The sequence below is a fragment of the Chionomys nivalis genome, chromosome 23 (assembly GCF_950005125.1).
Source record: "Chionomys nivalis chromosome 23, mChiNiv1.1, whole genome shotgun sequence".
In the NCBI taxonomy this organism is placed as follows: domain Eukaryota; kingdom Metazoa; phylum Chordata; class Mammalia; order Rodentia; family Cricetidae; genus Chionomys; species Chionomys nivalis.
In genome coordinates this window covers 38,389,832-38,412,132 of record NC_080108.1, presented here as the reverse complement: position 1 = coordinate 38,412,132, position 22,301 = coordinate 38,389,832, and the positions used below count along the sequence as shown (strand labels likewise).

Genomic DNA, 22,301 nt, shown 5'->3' with positions numbered 1-22,301 from the left:
GCCCAATAACCCAACAACCTGAGTTTAATCCCTGGAGTCAGTACAGATTCCCCAACGCGTCCTCTGACCACCAAACTAGTGCTGAAGACAGACATACACAAACAAAAACATTTATAACCAAGATCAAAGGAATTATATTATCTAAGAAACAAGGCAACTAACTGTTCCACTCCATTCCTCTGTTGCTGCTTGAACCCAAAGAGTAGATTTAAAAAAATATTTTCATTTTAAATATATGAGTGTTTGCCTGCATGTATTTCTGTGCACATCTTGTGTGACTGGTACTTGAGGCCAGGGCATTGGATCCCTTGGAAAAGCAGCCAGTATTCTTAACCACTAAGCCATCTCTTCCGTCCCAAATTTAGAAGTTTTGTTCTTTTTGATTTTGTTCCTTTAAACTTATAGATTAAGATCTCCCAGCATTTTAATTTCCTATTCAAGTAATTTAAATTATATTGTTTAGGGCCAGACATAACAACGCACGCCTTTAATACCAGCACTTTTGGGAAGCATAGGAAGGCAGATCTGTGTGAATTCAAGTCCTGCCTGTCTACAAACTGAGTTCTGGGCCAGTGAATTATACAGGGAGATCCTGTCTCAAAATTAACAAAAACAAAGTTTACTGTATAAAGGGAAGTACATTACAGGAAAGACAAGCATATCTTAATTTACCAAAGCTATGCTACTAGGTGATGACAATAGAAGCAGACGCTGTCTGGGTAGCAAAGGCACAGATATGAGCTCCTGATATCAGAGCTCATGACATCAAAAAACATAACAAATACCAGCCTCACGCCATCCTGTATTCATTCAAGCACTTAGCAAAATACACTCGGGTGAGCTGCCACACACCAGCTGTTTGAGGAGACGGCAGCAGAGATTGGGAAGAGTGAGTTTGACAATAATACAAAGGAAATAAGCAATGAACAAGTTCTTTGAGAACAGTAAGAGATAAGGTAACAGAAACGATGAGGGGCAGGATCCCACAAAGCCTTCTAAGCCCAAAACATTTATAGTGACTCATGAAATGAGGCTTTTAGCAGGAGTGACATCACTGACTCATGTTTGAGTAAGATCCTTCAGGCTGCTTCTGTTAGTATCAAGTGCAGGGGCTGCTGGTTCTCATACCATAATTTAGATGAGATAATGGTGACTCGTACTGACTCTAGATATTTTGAAGATAAGATGATTCTAGAGGCATCAAGGACGATTTGAGTTAAGACTACGGAATAGGTATCAGTGGAGATGGGTGAACCGTGTGGAAAGACGAGGTCAACTTGAGTCATGTTGAGTGTAAATTAAGATGTCTGCTAACATCAAGTGGAGACAGCAAGAAGGCAGCTGCATATAAGACTGCAGAGGTCGGGAGAGAGGTACAGACTAGGCACAATTCAGCAACTGGGGGTACAGACAGGGCATTTAAAGCTCTACCACCAGAGTGAGGAGTCAAAGTACCAAGAACTAACTAGGGATTCCAACATTAAGTGGAGGAACCCGCAGAGATTGAGCACAAGGAGGAAAAGAACAAAGTGTGTCCGCTGCAAAGAGCATCAAGCTGGCAGCAGCCCACTGTGTCAGACATGGAAGACAGAGCACGCCAGCCATTGGATTTAAACCCAGAAAGCTCACTATGACTCTGACAGAGCAGTTTTAAAAGATTGGTGGAGGGAAGGCAAGAAGGGCTGAAGATAGCAAGGACAGACTGTAGTTTCAAGGACGCTTGCTGCACGGAGGAAATGGGGTGGTGCAAATCGGGAAATGCAGTTGAAGCTTCAAGTTGTTTTAGGGTATTTTTATGTGCCAAAAAGCAGCAGAGCACGAGGTAAGAGAGGAAATGCTGCGATGGTAACCCAGCACGAGTTAGAAGACATAAGCTCTAGCAGAGAAGTCCTCAGGCCAAGCAGAGGTAGCCGAGTAACAGAAGGCGACAGCGTGACCATGGGGAGGCACGCTGAGCGGGACGGACGGCACCGGCGTGCAACCCTTTCATGCATGACTCGCTCAGGTGCTTTCTGCTAGAGGTACTCTTCCCTGTTCCCACATAGCCAGGACACAGAGCCCTGCGGTCTGCTAATGGTTCCTAACCTTAGGATTATCCCAGCTGTTACCTGCTGGAATAGTGAAGGTGACCTTCAGACCCGCCTCAACACGTGAGATTCACCGGCATGAATGTGGCAAACAGGAAAGTTAGTGAGCCGTCAGCTATACGTTTAGACTTCTAAATGAGCAGAAGGCTCATTTATAGGATGTTAAATCACATTATAGGACACTGATCACTACAGACTTTCCTATATGGAAGAATATTCTAAAATTTTATACGTAAAAATGAAACACACTTTTCACAGGAGACCTTGACTTATGTAAACAATAAAATGCTCACAATACTTACCAACAGTGGTCACCGGAGGCTGGGAAGGGTACTGGGAGCTTGTTGTGGCAGGGTATGGGCCAGCAGGTGGGTAAGGACAGCCAGGATAAGCACTACAGGAAAGAATACCAAATATGAAGATGACCCAACACTGAGTGCTATGAGAACCCCACCGAGAAGGTGAAGTTGACATTGCTAATTAATGAAATTATAGTTTTAGAGATGAAGATATTTATTCAAAGAACAGTGTGTGCAAACTCCACTAAAGACACTGGGTTTAAAGTAAACTGTTAGGACAGCATGGCAGTGTGCACCTGCAATCTGGGAAGGAGGCTGAGGCAAGAATATGAGGCCGGGGCTAGAGAGTTGGCTCAGTGGTTAAGAGTGCTTGCTGCTAAAACAAAACAAAACAAAATAAAAAGAGTGCTTGCTGCTCTTGCTGAGGACCCAGGATTGGTTCCCAGCACCCACATGCTGGCTCATAGTTACCCATAACTCTAGCTCCAGGGGATTCAATACCCTCTTCTGACCTTTGTGGGTACCACACATTCATATGGTACACAGAGATTCATGCAATCAAATTGCTCACACACATTTAAAGAAAAAAAAAGTCAGGTGTGGTGTTAGTGACTCATGACTTTAATCCCATCACTGAGGAGGTAGAGGCAGGTGGATCTCTGTGAGTCTGAGACCAGCCTGGTCTACATAGGGAATTCCAGGACAGCCAGGAGGACTGTCTCAAAACCAAAGAGAGGTCAATGTGGGCTATGTAGTGAGACTCTACCTCAGAAACTGAAAAACAAAGAAGTCAACATACACAGCAGCCTGAAGGTATGGCACACCTATAATCCCAGCCTTTGTGATGGGTTCCAGACCTGCTGGAGAAATGGCTCAGATGTTCTGGTTGAAGAGCCAGGTTCAATTTCCAGCACCCACATGGCTGCTTGCAACTGTCTGTAACTCCTGTTTCAGGGGATCCAAAACCCTCTTCTCACCTCTTAGGGCACCAGGTATGCAAGTGACACACAGACATACACATGAGAAAAACACTCATACACATAAAATAAATACATCTTAAAAAACGTGAGCTCCTATATCAAAAAAAAAAAAAAAAAAAAAAAAAAAAAAAACCCCAAGAAATAGTAAATGGTCAAGCGTTCTTGCTTGGCTCAGACCATATAAGGTTATCTTCATAGAGGTATTCCTAAGGAAAAGACCCCATTAGTAACAGAAGAGCAATTTTACATTGATTTCTAGTCTACAGAGAATGACAGTATTAAAATTTTGTCTGAGGCTTATTGGTAACTTTCAAAGCCTTCAAACATTCAATCTGAAAGCAAGTCTTTATAAAATTTAAAAAACTTTTAAGTGGTGGCGCACGCCTTTAATCCCAGCACTCAGGAGGCAGAGGAAGGTGGATCTCTGTGAGCTGTGAGTCAAGACCAGCCTGGTCTATAAGAACGAGTTCCAGGACAGGCCCCAAACCAAAGCTACAGAGAAACCCTGCCCTCCCCGCCCCCAAAAAAAAGGAAAAACAAAACTTTTGTTTCTGGGTAGTTCTGTGTCATTCATGTATTCTAATAAATAGTCCTAAATTTAGATTCTGGAAAATCCAAAGTTTCTTTCTAATGATTTATTTTTATTTATCTTACTTAATGAGTCAGGGTCTTGTTATATATCCTCGGTTGGCCTGGAATTCATAAATATCACCTTGCCTCTGCCTCCAGAGTGCTGATTACCCAGCTATTTTTACTTTATGGGTGTATATGTGTGGGTGCCAGGAGACAGAAAAGAATGCTAGGTCCCTTGCAGCTGGAGCTCCCAGTTTGGGTACTGTGAACCAAACTCAGGTCATTCTGGAAAAGCAGGAAGTGCTCATAACCAATAAGCCATTTCTCTAACCCCTTCTCAAAAAGGAAAGAACAAGTATTTCAAAGCCCCAAACCAATCAAAATCACTGTCATTGCCAACCCTAACCCCATCTTTATTTATTTATTTATTTTAAAAATAAAACAAATTTGCATTTCTCTAGATAACCTAAAACTCTTTTGGAATTATATGCATAATATCTGCAACAAAATATGACCAACAAGCCATAAATGGCAGCCTGAACCTATAATTCCAAGGCTGAAATAGGATTATGAATCTACAGAGCCAGACCTATCTCAAAAATACCAATAAACCTTTCCCTGAATTTTAACTAACCTTATTTAATTTCCCAGTTAGCATTATTTTGATTCCAAACATAATAGAATTTTCATTACCTGGGATTGGGAGGGTATCCAGATGGATATGCAGAGATTCCACTCGGCATGCCTGGCATGTAGGAGGCTAAAAATAATTTTTAACATTTGAAAGTCATATGCACAGTCCTGAATATAAAGGCTGTAGAGTATTACACATCACTGTCAAACCACAGCAAAATTCCACACCAAGAATCAAATCTCAGGCTCAAAACAAAATCAACACCTGTATTTCTTTAAGGAACTAACAGTTCTTTAAGGAATAAATATTTTGAAGTCAATTAAGTCTCAAGTCATTAAACTGTGTGACAATACTCATGCAAACCCCAACAAGAAGTGACTGGCAGATAGGTCAATCTGGTCAGCTCTACAGCATCATATTCATCTGTAGTTTAGAAGGTCACACTGGCCCCATTTGCTCTAAGACCTGCTCCTTAGGAGGTAACCTGCCTCTGCATCTAAGAAACCCTGGCACATTGAAGACCATATTGACTGATTTGCACAGTTGGTTTTGTTGGCTTGTTTGAGAACCCAAGACTCCAAATCACTGTAAGAAATCCTATAAAAAACTTACATCCATACCCATCTAGACCGGTTAAAAAAAGCTTGGAAATACTATGGGAAAAAAGTTAAAAGTCATTAGTCTTCAAGAACTTTCATTCATTCAGACCCACTTACGGTCAGTGGTACCAAAGGCTAGCTTTGGCCTCGATGGAAAAGGACTTGCCTTCAGAGGCAACTGCACTCAAACTTTCCTTATTAGATCCAATGGTGAATCAGCACTTAAGTCAACAAATGTTTTATTGCCTTCCATGTGATAGGAACCAGGGTCTGACGAAGGGGAGATGGAGGAAGGTGAAGAGAGAGAAGAGAAGAGGATGATAAGAAGGGAAGGCACGAGACGAGAAGGAATCCTTGTTGCTTGGAATCTAGTTGGGGCCACAGAGAGTCACAAGCGGTGTGTTCTGTTAACTGTGCTGACAGGGAAGGCACAGAGTGCTATCTATTGGATCATCCAGGGAAGGAGCTAATCTAAACAAAAGTGATCCAGTAGAGGAATGGCAGATGAAGCTCGAAGAAAAAGAGACACGGAGCCGTCAAAGAATGACCTAGAGGACAGAATATAAGCAAGTGGGAGAAGTACGCTGGGCTGCTATCAACAACAGGCTTGGAAGCCTTTACCAGCCCAACAATCAGGGTTCACAGCCTTCTTGTTAGAATGTTTCAGTAGATGCGGTAATACTTTGCCTAAGTATAATGAAGGATGAGATTCAGTATTTCATTAAAAAACAAAAAGTCCCCAAAATGTCACAATTCCGTTTCACACACAGACACTTTTCAAGTAGGATCTCGGAGAAAAGGCGAGTCCACTGTTAAGTATCAGCAGCACACATGGTCGATATCATTCACTTCCATGCTACTTTCTCCAATGTGCAAACCAGTGTCTCAGAGTAGTAATATTTCTTTTCTTATCTTAAAAACTAGTTACTGAAGGGCCTGGAGAGATGGTTCCATGGTTAAGAAGCAACACACACACACACACACACACACACACACACACCCCGTTTGAGGGGCTAGAGAAATGCTCAGAGGTTAAAAGCAGGTACTGCTCTTGCAGAGGACCTGAGTCCTAGTCTTAGTACCCACACCGGACAGCTTACAAATGACTGCAACTCCAGGTACAGGGGATCTGCTGCCTCTGGCCTTCTGAGGCACCTGCCCTCATATGCACATACCCACATAAACACACTCACATGCAACTAAATAAATCTTTTTTTAAAAACTGAGGTTTGGAAATAATGCTGGCTTTAATTTTATGTGTCTGAGTGTCTTGCCTGCAATTACTTAGATGCTCCATATGCGTGTCTGGTGCCTGAGGGTTCAGAAGAGGCAAAGGATTCCCTACAAGTAGAATTATAGATAGCTGTAAACTTCCATATGGGTCCTCTGCAAGAGCAACAGGTGTTCTTAACTGCTGGGCTGTCTCTCCAGTCCCATGATGCTGACTTTCTACAGACTCAGTGTCTCACTATGCTGCCCAGACAGGCCCTGAACCCCTAGGCTCACACAATCTCTTGGCAAAACTTCCAAAATCTTTGGAACTACAGGCATACACTATTGTACTTGTTTTTCATAATGTCTTGTAACATGACTCATCATTCAAAAATTACCCTGAAGCGATAAAAAATTTTCTGAGCAGTGATTTCTCAACTATTAACTATTTATTCAAATATGTACCAAAGCCTCTTGGCTATTATTTAGGATACGTATAGAAGCAACCCAGACCTTTGTTCACAGTCATACCTGATAAGATGGCTACTACCTAAATGTCTAAAATGCTATTAAAACTGGAAGAGATGACAGTACAGTGGTCTCTTAGTGCTTGACTTAAACAGCTTTTCAGTGCCTGAGGAGACAGTGAGTGCAAAACTGGACTGCAACATTGACCAGTGCGGCTTCTTTCCGGAATACTCTACCTCCAAAGCAACGTGAAACTGAAAGAAATAAATGTTCCCTTTGTCTAAGTGCTAACAAAGTGATCTGAGCAAATAGATGAGGGCATCAGACTAGGAAATATTTAGTGCTTTAAACGTAAAACCCTCAGTCAACAGGACTTCACTAAGACAAATCACTAACATCCTTAATACAGGAAGCACTAGTCCTAAAGCCAAGTTTACTCTGGGAGGAAAGGGAGGGAGAGGAGAGGAGTCACTTCTTTTACATTCCCATTCTGCCCATGGATCAAGATACTCCAGCAAAAACAGATTAAAAACAAGAGAATGAATGACTTTAGGTAGAAAGAAATAAAGTTCACATAATTGGTCATCAAAGAGAAGTTTGTGAGAATCACAACTTAAAACACCATAAAAACAGTACAAAACAAAAATGTCAAAACAAGTTAAGTACAACCAACTCTTAATTACCCAGGATGAGTGTGAAGTAGCAGCAAGAATTGTTTACATAAACAGAACAAGGACAGAGCTGTCCCAGGAGTGGACCAGTACTGTGCCCGTGCCCTCATCCCTCCAAGGTAGTCACAAATTGGCTGTACCGTAGAGAAGCACCACAGAGCTAGATGTCCAATTGTGTATACCCAGAACAGCTCAAGAGATGAGCTAGTTGACTGCAATTAATTCTCTACCACACTGACCCTGGAGTCTCAGAGAGACCTCAGGCTACCTTTCAAATTACACCTGCTTTCCAGGTAGTCAAATAAGGCTTTTCCATGGCATGCATAATTGAAAACTTCTAGCTCCATTTGACATCTTCTCTTCCACTCTGGAATCTAGAACATTCACACTTTGACTTCTACCCACAGACGGAAGCCCAAATACCAGTCTTTGGTAGGAACCTGTATATGTGGACATGGGGCCTCAGGATATCTCCCCAAACTCCACTAACAGGACAAGCTAAAAGGCAAAGGAACATTATTTTTAAGAGTTTCACAAGGCTTCTCTTCGTTTCTGCAAACTTTAATATCAGATCACAATCATACTTACTATTTGGTGGCCCTGTTGCGGTGTATGGCGGGTAGGACGCAGAAACAGTGGGTCGGGAGAACACTGGGGGCTCCTCTCCAAATATCACAATCATGATCTGAATAAGCTCCAGCAACTCTGACCGTGGCTAAAAAGAGGTGAAACAGGAAATCAAGTCAGCCATAATTATTTCTCAGTAAAATAGAAGAGTTTGGCATTTTCTGTTGTTGTTATTACTAAAGTCTGAACTCAGTCTGACTTTTTATTACTCGATGTGTGCACAAGCACATACGCCAACCAGTGTGCACAAAGGTTGGAAGATAGCTCTGCAGTTAATTCTCTCCTTCCACCTTGACTTGAGTTTAGGGGTCAAACTCATGTCACCAGGCTGTGTGGTCTGTACCCGTATTCATGAAGTCAGATGGCTGGCCCCAGCTATTTTCCTGAACACATCAATGTTCACAGCAGACAATGGGTTACATGAGCATGGAAACACGGATGAATCTTTTTAACTCACAGTTCTTTTGCTGTGGTAATCACTTGTGAAAAAGTACAGAGCAGGCACAAGCCTTCCAGAAACAGCAACTAGTGAGGATCACCGCAACAGAAGGGACTGGGCCAGGTCAAGGCCAGGCTTTCACAAGCTCACTCTATCTCTAAGTTCTCCCTCTTAAGAGGTTAGAGGGCAAAGCAGCGTTGCTTTTTCCCGCCCACCTTCCACTTCTAGGTGTGAGTGCATCTATGTATCTACCCCACTGCCACCACCACTTGGAACCCAGTGTCTGAGGTTGGGCTTTCTAACGCAGACTGAAAACCACTGGATCTCCATGCACTCTCCAGGCCCTCAGCACAAACTGGGACTGCTGAGGTATTCATCCTCAGGGACTGAGGAGCTATTGGGCTCTCAGCCTCTCTAATGTATAGACTGCCACTATTGGTTTACCCAACACTATCATATAAACCAACCTTGTAAGTCTTCTTTGTGGGGCTGGAGAGGAGGCTCAGCAGTGAAGAACACCGGCGCAGAGAACCTGGGTTCAGTTCCCAGCACCCACATGTTAGCTCACAACTGCCTGCCAACACCAGATCTAGGGGATCTGATACTCTCTTCTGGTTTCCACAGGGACCAGGCACACATGTGGTTCACACACACATACAAACAAAACATTCATACACAAAAAATAAAAATAAATAAATCTTAAAAAATAAAAAAGCTGGGCTGGAGAGATGGCTCAGCGGTTAAAAGCATTGCCTGCTCTTCCAAAGGTCCTGAGTTCAATTCCCAGCAACCACATGGTGGCTCACAACCATCTGTAAGGAGGTCTGGTGCCCTCTTCTGGCCTGCAGGCACACACGCAGACAGAATACTGTATACATAATAAATAAAAAATATTAAAAATCAAATAAAAGCTTCCTTTGTAACATATTCACTGTACTGGTTCTGTTCCTCTAGAGAACACCAATACAATACAGGCCTAGGTTATCTGTAGTGCAAATGCTGCCCTGCCAGTTACACTATCAGTAGAAACACAGGATATTATCCTGGACAGCAATATTTTTAAGAATAAGATTGAGTTCCTCAAACAGATCCCATCAGTGTACTTATTTTTATAAAAAATATTCTACCTCTGAACCTTGTCTGTTTTTGTAAGTTTAATTCGAGTAAATACAATGATGAATAAGCATTACAGATTCTGTTACGGAACCTTTCCACCTGGTTAGCATTGTAGCTTACGCCTGCATCTTAGTACTAGGAAACTGAGGCAGCACGGGTCTTTACGTATTTGAGCTTAGCCTGCATGACACCCAACCAACAAAACCACCAACCAACCAATCAACCAACCGACCGACCAACCAACCAACCGACCGACCCACCAACCAACCAACCGACAAAACCACCAACACCAAAAACTAAACAAAGGAATAAATGCGTCTTTTCTAACTGCCTCAGTTCAGTGACTGGTCCACTGTCTGAATTTACTCACTGTCCTTGGAATCTTCCCAAAGTGTAAACTGAAGACAGATGCCAGTGAGCAGAACATACATGCAAGCACTCAAGGAACCACAGGATACGTACGTGTTTCCAGTCATGTAGATACGGTAGGTAGATTTTCCCGTTTGCATCCACATGCTTTCCTGTTTTAATAGTCATTGAACTAGTAGGCTTCACGAAACAGATAGGGGGATTATATGGGTATGTGTCCAGCAGCCACAGGCATATTGGAATATTATACGTATTACCTGAGAGAAAAGAAGAAATCTCAATTACTCTACTTTTACTAGTTTCCAGGAGTATAATATATGAAGTTGAGAGCAACAAACATCACCACTATTGCCCGCAAAAGTGTTTTTTGTATTTTAAAATTTAAGCTGTTTCTTGGAGTTTTGGTTTGTAAGCCACACCTGAGGGGTAAGAGTGCTGACTGCTTGCTACTGGAGAAATTCTTCTGACTCAACCTAACATTTGCTGCTTGACTCTTGTCATTCCAGCTAAAGGCCTGGCTGGGACAGGGGAAGGGAGGCCAGTGACACACCCACTCCCTTCCAAAGCCAGCGTCTACCCTCCAACGGTAGCAGGTGCCTTGCTGTGTCTTCCCCCAGACCCATGCTTGTGACAGCTTTGGTGGTAATTACTCAGAATCAGTGCTGTTACCCTCTCCTCTCTTTATGAAATAGAAACCTGACTACCGCAGTTCAATAGTGGATCTCAAAAGATGCAACAGTTACCACATTAAACACAAACCAGTCTTTGGTGCTCTCAAATGTCCCAAGCAACCATTTCAACACTGGAGTACATGGGTTTCACTTTCTCCTTTACCAGTCCAGCAGAAAGAAATATGTAAGCATGTTTCACCTAAAGAAATCGGATGCTAGTGGAGCTTCCAAGTTTTTTCTCAGCTCCCAAACACATCTACGATGTGTAACTGTAATACACAAAGCCTTAGGTTTATTACTAACAGTTAGAATTCCCTTTTTGGAGAATGCGGTGGTGGGAAGGAATCCCTACAGTAACTTGGACCTGTATGCTGACTCATGAAGAATGGCTGAGGGAAAAGCAGGCTTCCCTTAGATAAAATCAATATTCATACACTTCCACAACCTGCATTTCCACCAGAGCTCACTCCCCCGTGCAATGGTGAAGGTAGTAATTAGGCTTACGTTCATCACAGGTGCTCTCAGTTAACCCGGGACTATGTCAGGCACAAATGACTGACAGTGATCTTCCTATGTGCCCTTCTTCTCCCTTTGAACCTCACTGTACTGCAATCACAGACTGCTGTGTAATATCCCCCAAGGTCAATGCTTGTTCCTCAGATGATGGCAATATTCTGGTGCCTAGGTTACAGACCTAGGTCACTAGGGCAGGGCCTCTGAAGGTGGTCCTGGCCCTGGCTCCAGTCCCTCTCTCTGGGGACATTTATGTCCTAGCCAGCCATAAGGAATAATTATCAAACACAACTGTCCCGGGGCTCTTAAGAAACTAAATGCTCACTTGTCACTTATACTCAGCAGAAAATCGACTGGTTGAGAGAGACAAGTGATCCAAAGCCATCATTATCGATAGCATAGCCGTAAGTAACAGGTGCCTTTTACTGTTTGCTTAGTACACACCAGGCTACGTGCCAAGCCTTACAGGTATCGCTTCCATGAACTGTCAGTGCCTGAGTTAGGTACTATTCCCGAACGCCGTGGGCGCCCAAGGTCACAAAATTCAGACTGCACAACAGGAAGACAAATCTGTGTCCCTATTTTAAATTAAAGCACCACTTCACCACAGTCCAACTTCCCACAGTCAGAAAGGTGTGAATGGTGAGAGGCTGAAACAGCAGACACCTAAGACCCCTCTACAGTGCTGATCCCACGAAACAGCAAATCCCATCCACTGTGAGGCACCTCTTTGCTGCTACCTGACAGAAAAGTTAAGACAAAGCAAAACTGTGAGGTGCTGCTGCTAAATAAAGGGGAGTCAGAACTGGAGTTAAAAGGCTCTTTTGTCAAGAAGGCCGTAACTCCTTGGCAGCATGTTCTTGTCAGCAGATACATAAATATCATTTACCTCTATAACGCACAGGGATCGTTCCAGTGAGGTTCACCAGCTCCCTGGAGCTACCATCATTAAAAACTGAAAGGAAAAAACAAAATTTAATCATGAGCATTTTTGTAGAGATCACCATGTAAGTTACTCTTTCAGAAACACCAGTTAACTAGGAAATGAGGTTAACTTGTCAGTGTTCAGTAGTAAGACTCAAGCTTTGGGTTACCTGTGAAAATGGATCTGAGTGGGACATCCCCAAACACGAGCTTTTGGTCTCCAACTAAGACAATTCCAAGTCAATTTAAAAAAAAAATCACTCTAGCCGGGCGATGGTGGCGCACGCCTTTAATCCCAGCACTCGGGAGGCAGAGACAGGCGGATCTCTGGGAGTTCGAGACCAGCCTGGTCTACAGAGCTAGTTCCAGGACAGGCTCCAAAGCCACAGAGAAACCCTGTCTCGAAAAACCAAAAAAAATAAAAAATAAAAAAAATAAATAAAAAATAAAAAAAAAATTAAAAAAAATCACTCTAGGCCGGGCGATGGTGTCGCACGCCTTTAATCCCAGCACTCGGGAGGCAGAGGCAGGCGGATCTCTGTGAGTTCGAGACCAGCCTGGTCTACAGAGAGCTAGTTCCAGGACTGGCTCCAAAGTCACAGAGAAACCCTGTCTCGAAACCCCCCCCCCAAAAAAAAAATCACTCTAAGAGTCAGGCAGTAATGGGACATGCCTTTTAATCCCAGCACTTGGGAGGCAGAGGCAGGTAGATCTCTGTTAGTTTGAGGCCAGTCTGTTGTACAGAGGGAGTTCCAGGACAGCCAGGGCTGCACAGACTAACCCTGTCTTGAAAAACCCAAAACAAACAAAAAACCCATAACATTCTGAAATTACTGGACTGTAGGCCTGAGATGGATGCCTATAATTATGCCAAAATTATATTCCCAATAAGTTGTTTTTTTAAACAATTTTAAGAACAATTATTGGGGGCTGGAGAGATGGCTCAGAGGTTAAGAGCATTGCCTGCTCTTCCAGAGGTCCTGAGTTCAATTCCCAGCAACCACATGGTGGCTCATAACCATCTGTAATGGGGTCTGGTGCCCTCTTCTGGCCTGCAGGCATACATACAGACAGAATATTGTGTGTTTTTTTTTTTTTAAATATTTATTTATTTATTTAGTATACAATATTCTTTCTGTGTGTATGCCTGCAGGCCAGAAGAGGGCACCAGACCTTATTACAGATGGTTGTGAGCCACCATGTGGTTGCTGGGAATTGAACTCAGGACCTCTGGAAGAGCAGGCAATGCTCCTAACCACTGAGCCATCTCTCCAGCCCCCAGACAGAATATTGTATACATAATAAATAAATAAATAAATATTTTTTTTTAAAAAAAAGAACAATTATATCAGTAAATAATAAAAATCATCAAGACTGAGTATAGTTTAAATGAAGCAAGACCCTGGACTTGATCCCTAGTGATGCTAAAAAGGAGGAAGAAGTCACTGACAAGTGATGCCATACGAAAAGCTAACCATCATAAGCCCCACTCGCTGTGGCCAAGTTGGAAGAGTGCTTATGTGCTTTAAGCCTTGGGTTCATCGCCAGCACTGCCTAAACTGGGCACGGTGGTACATGCCTATAATCCTAGAGCTTGAAAGGTAAAGACAAGAGAATCAGAAGTTCAAGACCACCCTCACTTACACAGAAATCCTGTCATTCTCAATCTCAAGGTGGAATCAAACTACAGTATTGAAAACAGAGACACTTCCACAGTTAAGTACAGACACCTTTCAACATGCATTTATGTTTACATTATGAGTGTTTTGCTTGCATGTATATAAGTGGACCATGTGTGCATGGAGGATAGAAGAGGGCACCACATCCCCTGGAACTGGAGTTACAAACTGTTGTGACTGCCATGCAAATGCTGGGAATTAGACATGGGTCCTCTGGAAAAGTAATATGTGCTCCTAACTGCCGAGCCATCTCTCCAACTTACTTACCATGTCTGCCTGCCTGTCTCTCTCTTTCATTTGTTTTTGAGACAGGGTTTCACTATGTAGTCCTGGCTGGTCTGGAACTCACTCTGTAGACCAGGCTAGACTTGAATTCAGAGATCTGCCTGCTTCACTAGTGCTGGGATTAAGGGTGTGGGCCACCACGGCCTGGCTCTCTTTTTTCTTAAGACAAACAAACAAATAAGTAAACCAACCCATATTTTAGGTGAATGAGTATTTTGCTGACACGTATGTCTGTACTGTGTACATGCTTGGAGTCCACAAAGGCCAGAAAAGAGTGGCAGATCCCTTGGAACTGGAGTTATAGACAGTTGTAAGCTGCCGAGTTGGTGCCGACAATGAAAATGAACCTCAATGCCTTTTCTATCTTTTGCATAATTTGTGCTGCACGAACTGCTTCATTTTTAATGATTGTTTGGAACAAACACTGTAACACAGGGCAAAGGCTGTACTACGGATTTGTAGGACACAAGGTTAAACATACAGGCTTTTCTTTAACAGAAGAAAGTAGCAATGTTTACATGGAAAGCCGGAGGAGATACTGTTTGATACCCTGATGATCTTTTGTTAGTCTGTGGAGCCAGTTCTCACCCAAATTCCCCCAGAATTCTGAGATAGTTTCTCAGTCACTAGAACCTAATCACATGAGAGGTCCCATGCACTTTACGCAAGTTTGCTATTATGCTTATTACAAACCTTTTCTCCCCAGGCCCTTGTCCTGAGCATTATTTCTCAGTAAATAGACCCATTCTTGCTGAAGAGGTCCCAGGTGCTCTTCAAAAGACAAATACTTTGCAAGGGAGTTTAGATGTAGTCATGCCTGAAGCTTTGTTGTGATAGTTATCACGAAGAAACTTTTTTCCAAAGTTTCACTGTATTTAAGTATGTAAAAATTAAACTGCCTGGCATCATACTCCATAAGTGTGAACCAGCCTGGCTAAGCTGTGCTGAGCCAAATTTCATTTTTGCCTCTCCACAGAACATTTTGCTGCTAGTTGTGAAGCTTGTAGGAACCCCCACATGGATTCAATATGAAACACCCTTCAAAGGTTCTTGTGTTGAGGTCTTGGTTGCCTACTGATGGGCCCCAGAGAAGTGACCAGACCATGGGAACCACAGCCTCAGCGGTGAATAATCAATCACCAAAGTGTTCATAGTGATGGCATTACCAAAGTGGGTAGACCAAGCTGGAGCATCTCTCATCCCGGACCTCTCTCTCTCTTCCTTCAGCTTTCCTCCACCATATCCTTCCGCCACAATGCTTTCTCCACCTCAGGCCCACAACAGTGGAGTCAAGAGATCACTGACTGCAGTCCGAGACTGAATCACAGCCTCTCCAGCAAGTTGGTGGATTTTCCCAGATAACTTCTCAGTGAGAAAAGCTGACACGTGCTATAACAAACAAGGCAAGCACACACAGCTACACTGGCGACACCGGCTCTTCTGCTGACAACTGTCTAACTTTGTGCACCTTAGAGTTACAATACGTTCCTGAAAGTACCTGGGACACTGAAGCAGGAGGATCACTATGAGTTCAATGACAGCCTGAGCCATGTAGTAAGTTCCAGGACATCTTAGGCTAGAATTAGACCTTATCTTAAAAATCAAACAAAACAAAATATTCCTATGTTGAAACACTACATTTAAATTTACAGTGTTGTTTACTCTAAAAGTATTTTGATAATAGCTTAGGCTGGGTTTAGCCATATAAAATCTGTGTGATGGTGTTAGACTCTATCAGTTTTGATTAACAGTTAGTTTCAGCATGCAGTAAAAGCCACACACCTTTAATCCCAGCTCTTAAGGAGGCAGAGGCAGGTTGATCTCTTGAGTTGGGAGTCTAGAGCCTGGCCTACTGGAGCCACTTTGGCATTAATTTTGGTCCCATGAGGAGTTTCATAGTCAATGCATTATGTGGGCAGAAATAAGGCAGACCCTCTCTTACCCCCCACCTCTCCACAGACCCACTGTTTTCAAGTCCTGCAGTGAATGCAGTTTACAAAGTCTCAGCGACAAAACCCAGTTTTCTGCCTCCAGAGCCAAGGACCTCATAGTGGACAGGAGGCAACATGGCTTCCTCTCAGCCTTGGCACCCTTGTGTGTTCAAAGTGTGACTAATGGGAATAGAAGCATTCTGTGAGGACAGAAAAGCCTGCTGCACTTAAAAATAAACAAATAAATAAAACACTCCAGGAGTTACTTCAGTTACAAATTTATCTTGTCTCAGGATAAAGACAAACTGGCACCTAAAACTGAAGACCGTTATTAAAAAATACTTTGCAGCCAGGCAATAGTGGCTCACACCTTTAATCCCAGCATTCAGGAGGCAGAAGCAGGTGGACCTCTTTGAGTTCAAAGCTGTCTGGTCTACAAGAGCTAGTTCCAGGACAGGCTCAAAAACTACAGAGAAACCGTGTCTCGGAAAACAAAACCAAAACCAAAAGTTTGCAGGTTTATAAAACATAAGGGACAGTTAGTCCCAAGTTGTCTTGAGCTGTGCTCCTGAGAAGAGAGGTGCTGTGGGGAAGGGGGTGCTGAGCATCAGGAACTAAGATCCTGGCAATCCCTGCATGGCGCACCACCTCTCAGCTTCACCACAGGCTGCACTTTGGCACACCGATGAGCCTAAGACACCTTGCTACAGTGAAACTGAGTTTTAAAAACTGAGAGGCGAGGGGAGACAGACACAGAGACAGGCAGACTGACTGACTGACTTCATTTAATGCCCAGGCTGACCTAGATTCCTAGGCTCAAGTCATCCTCCGATTGCAGCTTCTTGAGTAGCTGAGATCATAGGCTCATGCTTCCTGGATACAGGTAATGTTGTTTAATCTGTAACTGTTAAAACTTAACCACTGAATTCTGCTCTTAGCAGCTGTCTTCACAACTCTGGTAAAAGGCCTGGCAAGATGACTCCCTGGGCAGAGCACAGTTGCAGAGCCTGATGACTCGAGTACAATCCCCGTAGCTGACACGGTGAAAGGAGAACAGACCCCTCTCGGTTGTTGTCTGACCTACACGTTTGCTGTAGCATGCTTCTTTAAATATTTTGGGAAAAAAACTTTAGAAAATGATAAACTAAATTATCTTTAAATTTTCCTCCTATGGGCTGGAGGTATGCATGTTCATATGAGACTTTAGGTGTGATCTCCAGCACAGAAAAACAAGTATCTCCCAAACCTAAACTTGTGTAGTATTGTGTCAAGGTAACACTTTTTAAGACTTAGAAGCACTCGCTTTTTTTTCAGACATACACTGTCCTATGTCCTGATACCTTTATTAGGCGTAAGTTCAACCCTTCAGCTGGAAACCCAATAAACTGAAAAGGAAAACAAGAAAATTGTAGCTAAGAACACAAGGAACAAACTCAAACACAGTGATGGATATTCTCGATCCATTAACTTACCATACGAATCCAATACAGGTTTGAGATCTTTGTACATAGCGATGACATTGACAGTCTGACGGACAGTTAGATCTCTGTATTTGTACTGAAAAGAAAAAAGTACAAAGTTTACTCAAAACCAATGTACATCACTTTATTGACCAATTTGCTTTCTTTTTTGAAACAGAGTTCTGTGTAGCTCTGGCTGTTCTGGAACTCACAGAGATCCGCCTGCCTCTGCTTCCCAAGTGCTGGGTGGTGCGTGTACCACCACCACCAGGCTGGATTTTCTGAAAATGTTATTTCCTCTATTGCAGTCTTTTTGGATCTCCTAGTCATCATTAACATTAAAGTCCGAGGGCCCCAGGCTCTCTTCTCTTTACTGCCACCTACGTGAACTCTTACCGGAGCTCACTACTACGTTAGCACTCAATCAGATTCAAAGGCCCCATCCAAAGGGCTTGGTGGTTACGAGCAGGTAAGAGCACTAGCTATTCTTCCAGAGGACCCAGGACAGATTCCTAGCATCCACATGGCAGTTCACAACACTGTGTAACTCCAGAACCAAGAGAGCCAATGCCCTCTTCTGGCTTCTGCAGGCAGTAGGCACGCACAATGTGCATGGACATACATGCAGGCATTAAAAAAAAAGTTACCGCAGGGCGGTGGTGGCACATGCCTTTAATCCCAACACTCGGGAGGCAGAGGCAGGAGAATCTCTGTGAGTTTGAGACCAGCCTGGTCTACAAGAGCTAGTTCTAAGACAGACTCCAAAGTTACGGAGAAACCCTGTCTTGAAAAAAAAAAAAGTTCCTATCCAAAAAAAAAAAAAAATTCATGGGGGTTTCCTTCTGTTGACTAATCTAGCTGCGAAATAATGATCTGCCTCAAGTCCTAAGACACTGGGGACTTAGAACTACTCAGAGACTATGCCGTGTTTTTCTCTTTTAACAAAATCTTTCTGAGTGGAGCACTCACTGTCAAGATCACTCACCGCGCTGTTCTCACCCACTGGTCCTCTCCACTCTAGAACGAGCACACTGCCTCAGGCACACCTGGCAGGAGCTAACGGCCATAACACTGACACTCATAGGTTGACAAGCTCCATCCATGCAAAGCTCTTTTTTTTTTTTTAAAAAAATTCTTATGGTTTATTTAACTTTATTTTATGTGCATTGGTGTGAAGGTGTCAGATCCCCTGGAACCGGATCTTCAGACAGTTGTGAGCTGCCACGTGGTTGCTGGGAATTGAACCCGGGTCCTCTGGAAGAGCAGTCAGTGCTCTTAACCGCTGAGCCATCTCTCCAGCCCCCCATTCAAAGCTTATAATGGGCTTGTCTTAAAAAGCAGAAACACACTTAGCTGCTGGGGATGTCACCCAGAGGGAAAGCTCACCCAGCATGCCTATGGGCCTGGGTTCAATTCTCTCAGTACAGAAAACAAAACCAAACCATAAATAAGCCATCAATTATTCCAACAGGGACTAATACAAGCACAAGGCAAAGCATCAGTGTAATGGCTCTTTATTGCTAAATTATATTAATCATACGGAGAGCCCACATTTAACCTAGTATTCAGCTGACAGTGAGAGCCTCACTGCTAGTTTAACTTCTTGGAACTTCTTTGTTGCAAACCTGTCCACCTGACTTATGAAAGGTCCCATAATTTATAAATGGCTGCTCATTTCATTCTCTTGGTATATTTTAATATACACGATCCTTTAAATTAGTTTTTGGATGTAAAAGTTATGAGAGTCAAGATTTTTATGCTCTTTATCTCTTTAGCAAGGTCACTGCAGAGATGGCTGGCCATTCTTCACTGGGAAGAAACAAGTGTCTGGCTATTTCTGTGGTGTCAGCAATCACTGTGTAAGGCTGTGGACATTCCACCATGGAACAGCGAGATGTGAGCAGACCTGGCTATGTCGGAACACAAAGCGTGTAGAATTTTCTGTGGTGGGAAAAGAGGTTGGAAGGGAAGCATCCATGATTTTGGCCTCAGCAAAATCAGCCTTCATCAAAAGTGCTTATTAAAGTCATCAATGCCTGCTATATGGTCTGCTGTGTCCAATTCTATCTTTGTTTTATTTATAAGTGGTATTTGACCAAGCTGATTTCTTCCTCTTAAAATGTGTTCATTGGGTGGTAAGAAGGCTCAGCAGGTAAAGGCATGAAAATCTGAATCCAATCTCCCAAGACTCCATGGCAGAAAGAAGGAACCGACTTCTACAAGTGACATTCTCCTCTCCATATGCTCACTGTTGCGTGTGCAAACACACGCACATAAATGTAATGAAAAAGTTTAAAAAACAAAAACAAAGTTCATTTGTTTTTTTAAAGTATCAAAGCTTCTTTCTCGCCTTTTGTTGTTTCTCCTCTTTTTTTGGGGGGGGGTGGTTACTTTTTAAGACAGGGTTTCTCTGTAGCTCTTGCTGTCCTGGAACTTAGACAAGGCTGGCATCGAACTCACAGAGATCCACCCGCCTCTGCCTCCTGAGTGCTGGGATTACAGGTGTGCAGCACCACCATCTAGCTAAATTGCATTTCTAAGTAGCATGGCATCTTGATGAAAACTCCAGTTCCACTGCCCTGCCCAGGCAGTGAGTCATCTCTTTATCCAGCATATCCACACTATACAGCTACCCCACCTGTTGGTGACTGACAGGCCTAAGGTCAACTGTCCCAGTGCTGTGCTCAAAGATCTAATTTACTCAATGGGCCTGAAGTTCAAGAGCAATGCCAGAAATTGTATTAGAATATAGTTTCTAATTATTGTACCCTGCTACATTTATTATTATTAACCTTACTGTAACTAACTTGTAAGTTAATTTTTTTGGAGGGGGGTTCGAGACAAGGTTTCTCTGTAGCTTTGGAGACTGTCCTGGAACTAGCTCTTGTAGACCAAGCTGACTCACAGAGATCCACCTGCCTCTGCCTTCCAAGTGCTGGGATTAAAGGCGTGAGCTAAGTTAAATTTTCTTATAGGGATACACAGCAAAAAGTACTATATATACGGGTTCACTATATCTGCTTTGTCTTGGAAAGTACTGCCCGTGGGTAGGGGAAGAGGGAGTACTGGGTATATCCAGTTGCTATTTTAACAGATGCATATCCAATGAACGTTAAGCTGATTAGGAACAAAATTCCTTACCATCTTCCTCACTCTTGCAGCTGTTCCAAACCTTGGAGATTACCCTTGAGCCTCTCTCTCTCAACCCACAGCAAACCCACCTCAGTATTACCTTTAAAATGTATCCAGAATCCTGGGCTGAAGAGATGGCTTAGTGACCAAGGGCACCTGCTCCTCTTACAAAGGAACCAAGTTCGGTTCCCAAGACTCACATTGGGAGATTCAGAACTGCCTATATATAACTCCAGCTCCCGGGGCTCCAATGCCCTCTTCTGGCTTCCGTGGGCACCCATATGTACATATACATACAGATGTATACTTAAAAATAAATCCTTTAACAAACCTTAACGATACATCTATCTCCAGAATCTGACTTCTACCTTCACAGCTACAACCACGGTCTGCGGCAGCGGCAGCAGCGGCGGCAGCAAAGGCAGGTGTTGTCTCCCTCCCACTCTTACACTTGCGGAACACCTGAGCAGTCCTGGTACCATTTCCATCAACTTGGCTGGGTGTTGTGGCTTATGCCTTTAGTCTCAGTGGATCTCAGAGGCAGGGGGATCTCCGCTAGAGGTCAGCCTGGTCTACATAACGATATCCTCAAAAAGGGGGAGGAGGAAGCTAGAGGCATTCATGGTTAGAGGAATGCACTGCTCTTGAAGACGACCAGAGCTCAGTCTCCAGTACTCATGCTTAGGTGCTTCACAAATGCCTGTAACTCTAGCTTCAGAGGGATTCAATACCTTCGGTCTCTGTGTGCACCTGCATTCATGTGCACACACCCATACATATGCTTTTTTGGGGGGTGAGGGGAACAGAGTTATACTGTGTAGCTTTGTCTGATCTTAAAGTCACAGAGACCTGCTATTAAAGGCATGGGCCACTACATCTGGCTCCAATTGTTTCCTATCATAATCCAATCAAATGTCAAAGTTCTCACACTGGCCTGCAAGGTCCTCCGAATCTCCCACATCACTGATACTCGATGTCCCGCCCAGCTCTTTAGCAAGCCACACCACTACCCTTTAGCTGACAGACCTCTGCTTCAAGCCTCTGCACTTGCTTCTCCTTTTCCTAGGATGTTCTCAGCCCAGATTACTCCCAAGCTCATTTCCTTTTACTGTCAGGGTTCTGCTGAGATGGCACGGCTCCCTTTACTACCTGACAGAAAACTGCGGCCTTGCCGTTGGGGGCTATTTCTTCCTACTCAACTTTCTCTCCTCAAAGGCTGTTGTCAACTTTCCTACACTATCACTATGGCTTTGATAGTGTCGGTTTCTATGTGATTAAATTCAGAAGTACAATTTTAGTCTAATTGTTCACACTGTTGCATCTCACAATTTATGGTACAAGAACACTTTTTAAAAAAATTTTTGAGGCAGGGTCTCACTATGAGGTCCAGGCTGGCCTCAAACTCAGATTTGCCTGCCTTTGCCTCCCAATCAATAAAGGTGGGTGCCACCACATTCAGCTCAACAGCAACTTTGAATGTGACCACTTTCTTCTACTCTGTTAGTAGTGACTCATCTTCTATTGTAAACAAAATATTGTGCATAGAAACAGAAGGTTGATGGTATGAACAAAGTTACTTGCATAAAGCAAAACCGACTTACAGTAGAAATATACTTAATTGATAAAATCTCA

General features: G+C 43.3%; 1 protein-coding gene across 2 annotated transcripts in view; it reads right to left on the bottom strand.

Annotated features, from left to right (window-relative positions):
• Tsg101 (tumor susceptibility 101) overlaps positions 1-22,301 on the bottom strand; it is a 32,158-nt gene that overhangs the window by 8,416 nt on the left and 1,441 nt on the right. Inside the window, exons 2-7 of one of the 2 annotated variants that reach the window (XM_057756663.1) lie at positions 17,550-17,634; positions 12,148-12,213; positions 10,168-10,331; positions 8,112-8,238; positions 4,633-4,699; positions 2,390-2,481 (exon numbers count right to left, since the gene is read on the bottom strand). In XM_057756663.1, the coding sequence (XP_057612646.1) occupies positions 2,390-2,481; positions 4,633-4,699; positions 8,112-8,238; positions 10,168-10,331; positions 12,148-12,213; positions 17,550-17,634 (601 nt within the window). The remainder of the gene's footprint in view (positions 1-2,389; positions 2,482-4,632; positions 4,700-8,111; positions 8,239-10,167; positions 10,332-12,147; positions 12,214-17,549; positions 17,635-22,301) is intronic. The other variant, XM_057756664.1, reaches the window with a different exon arrangement.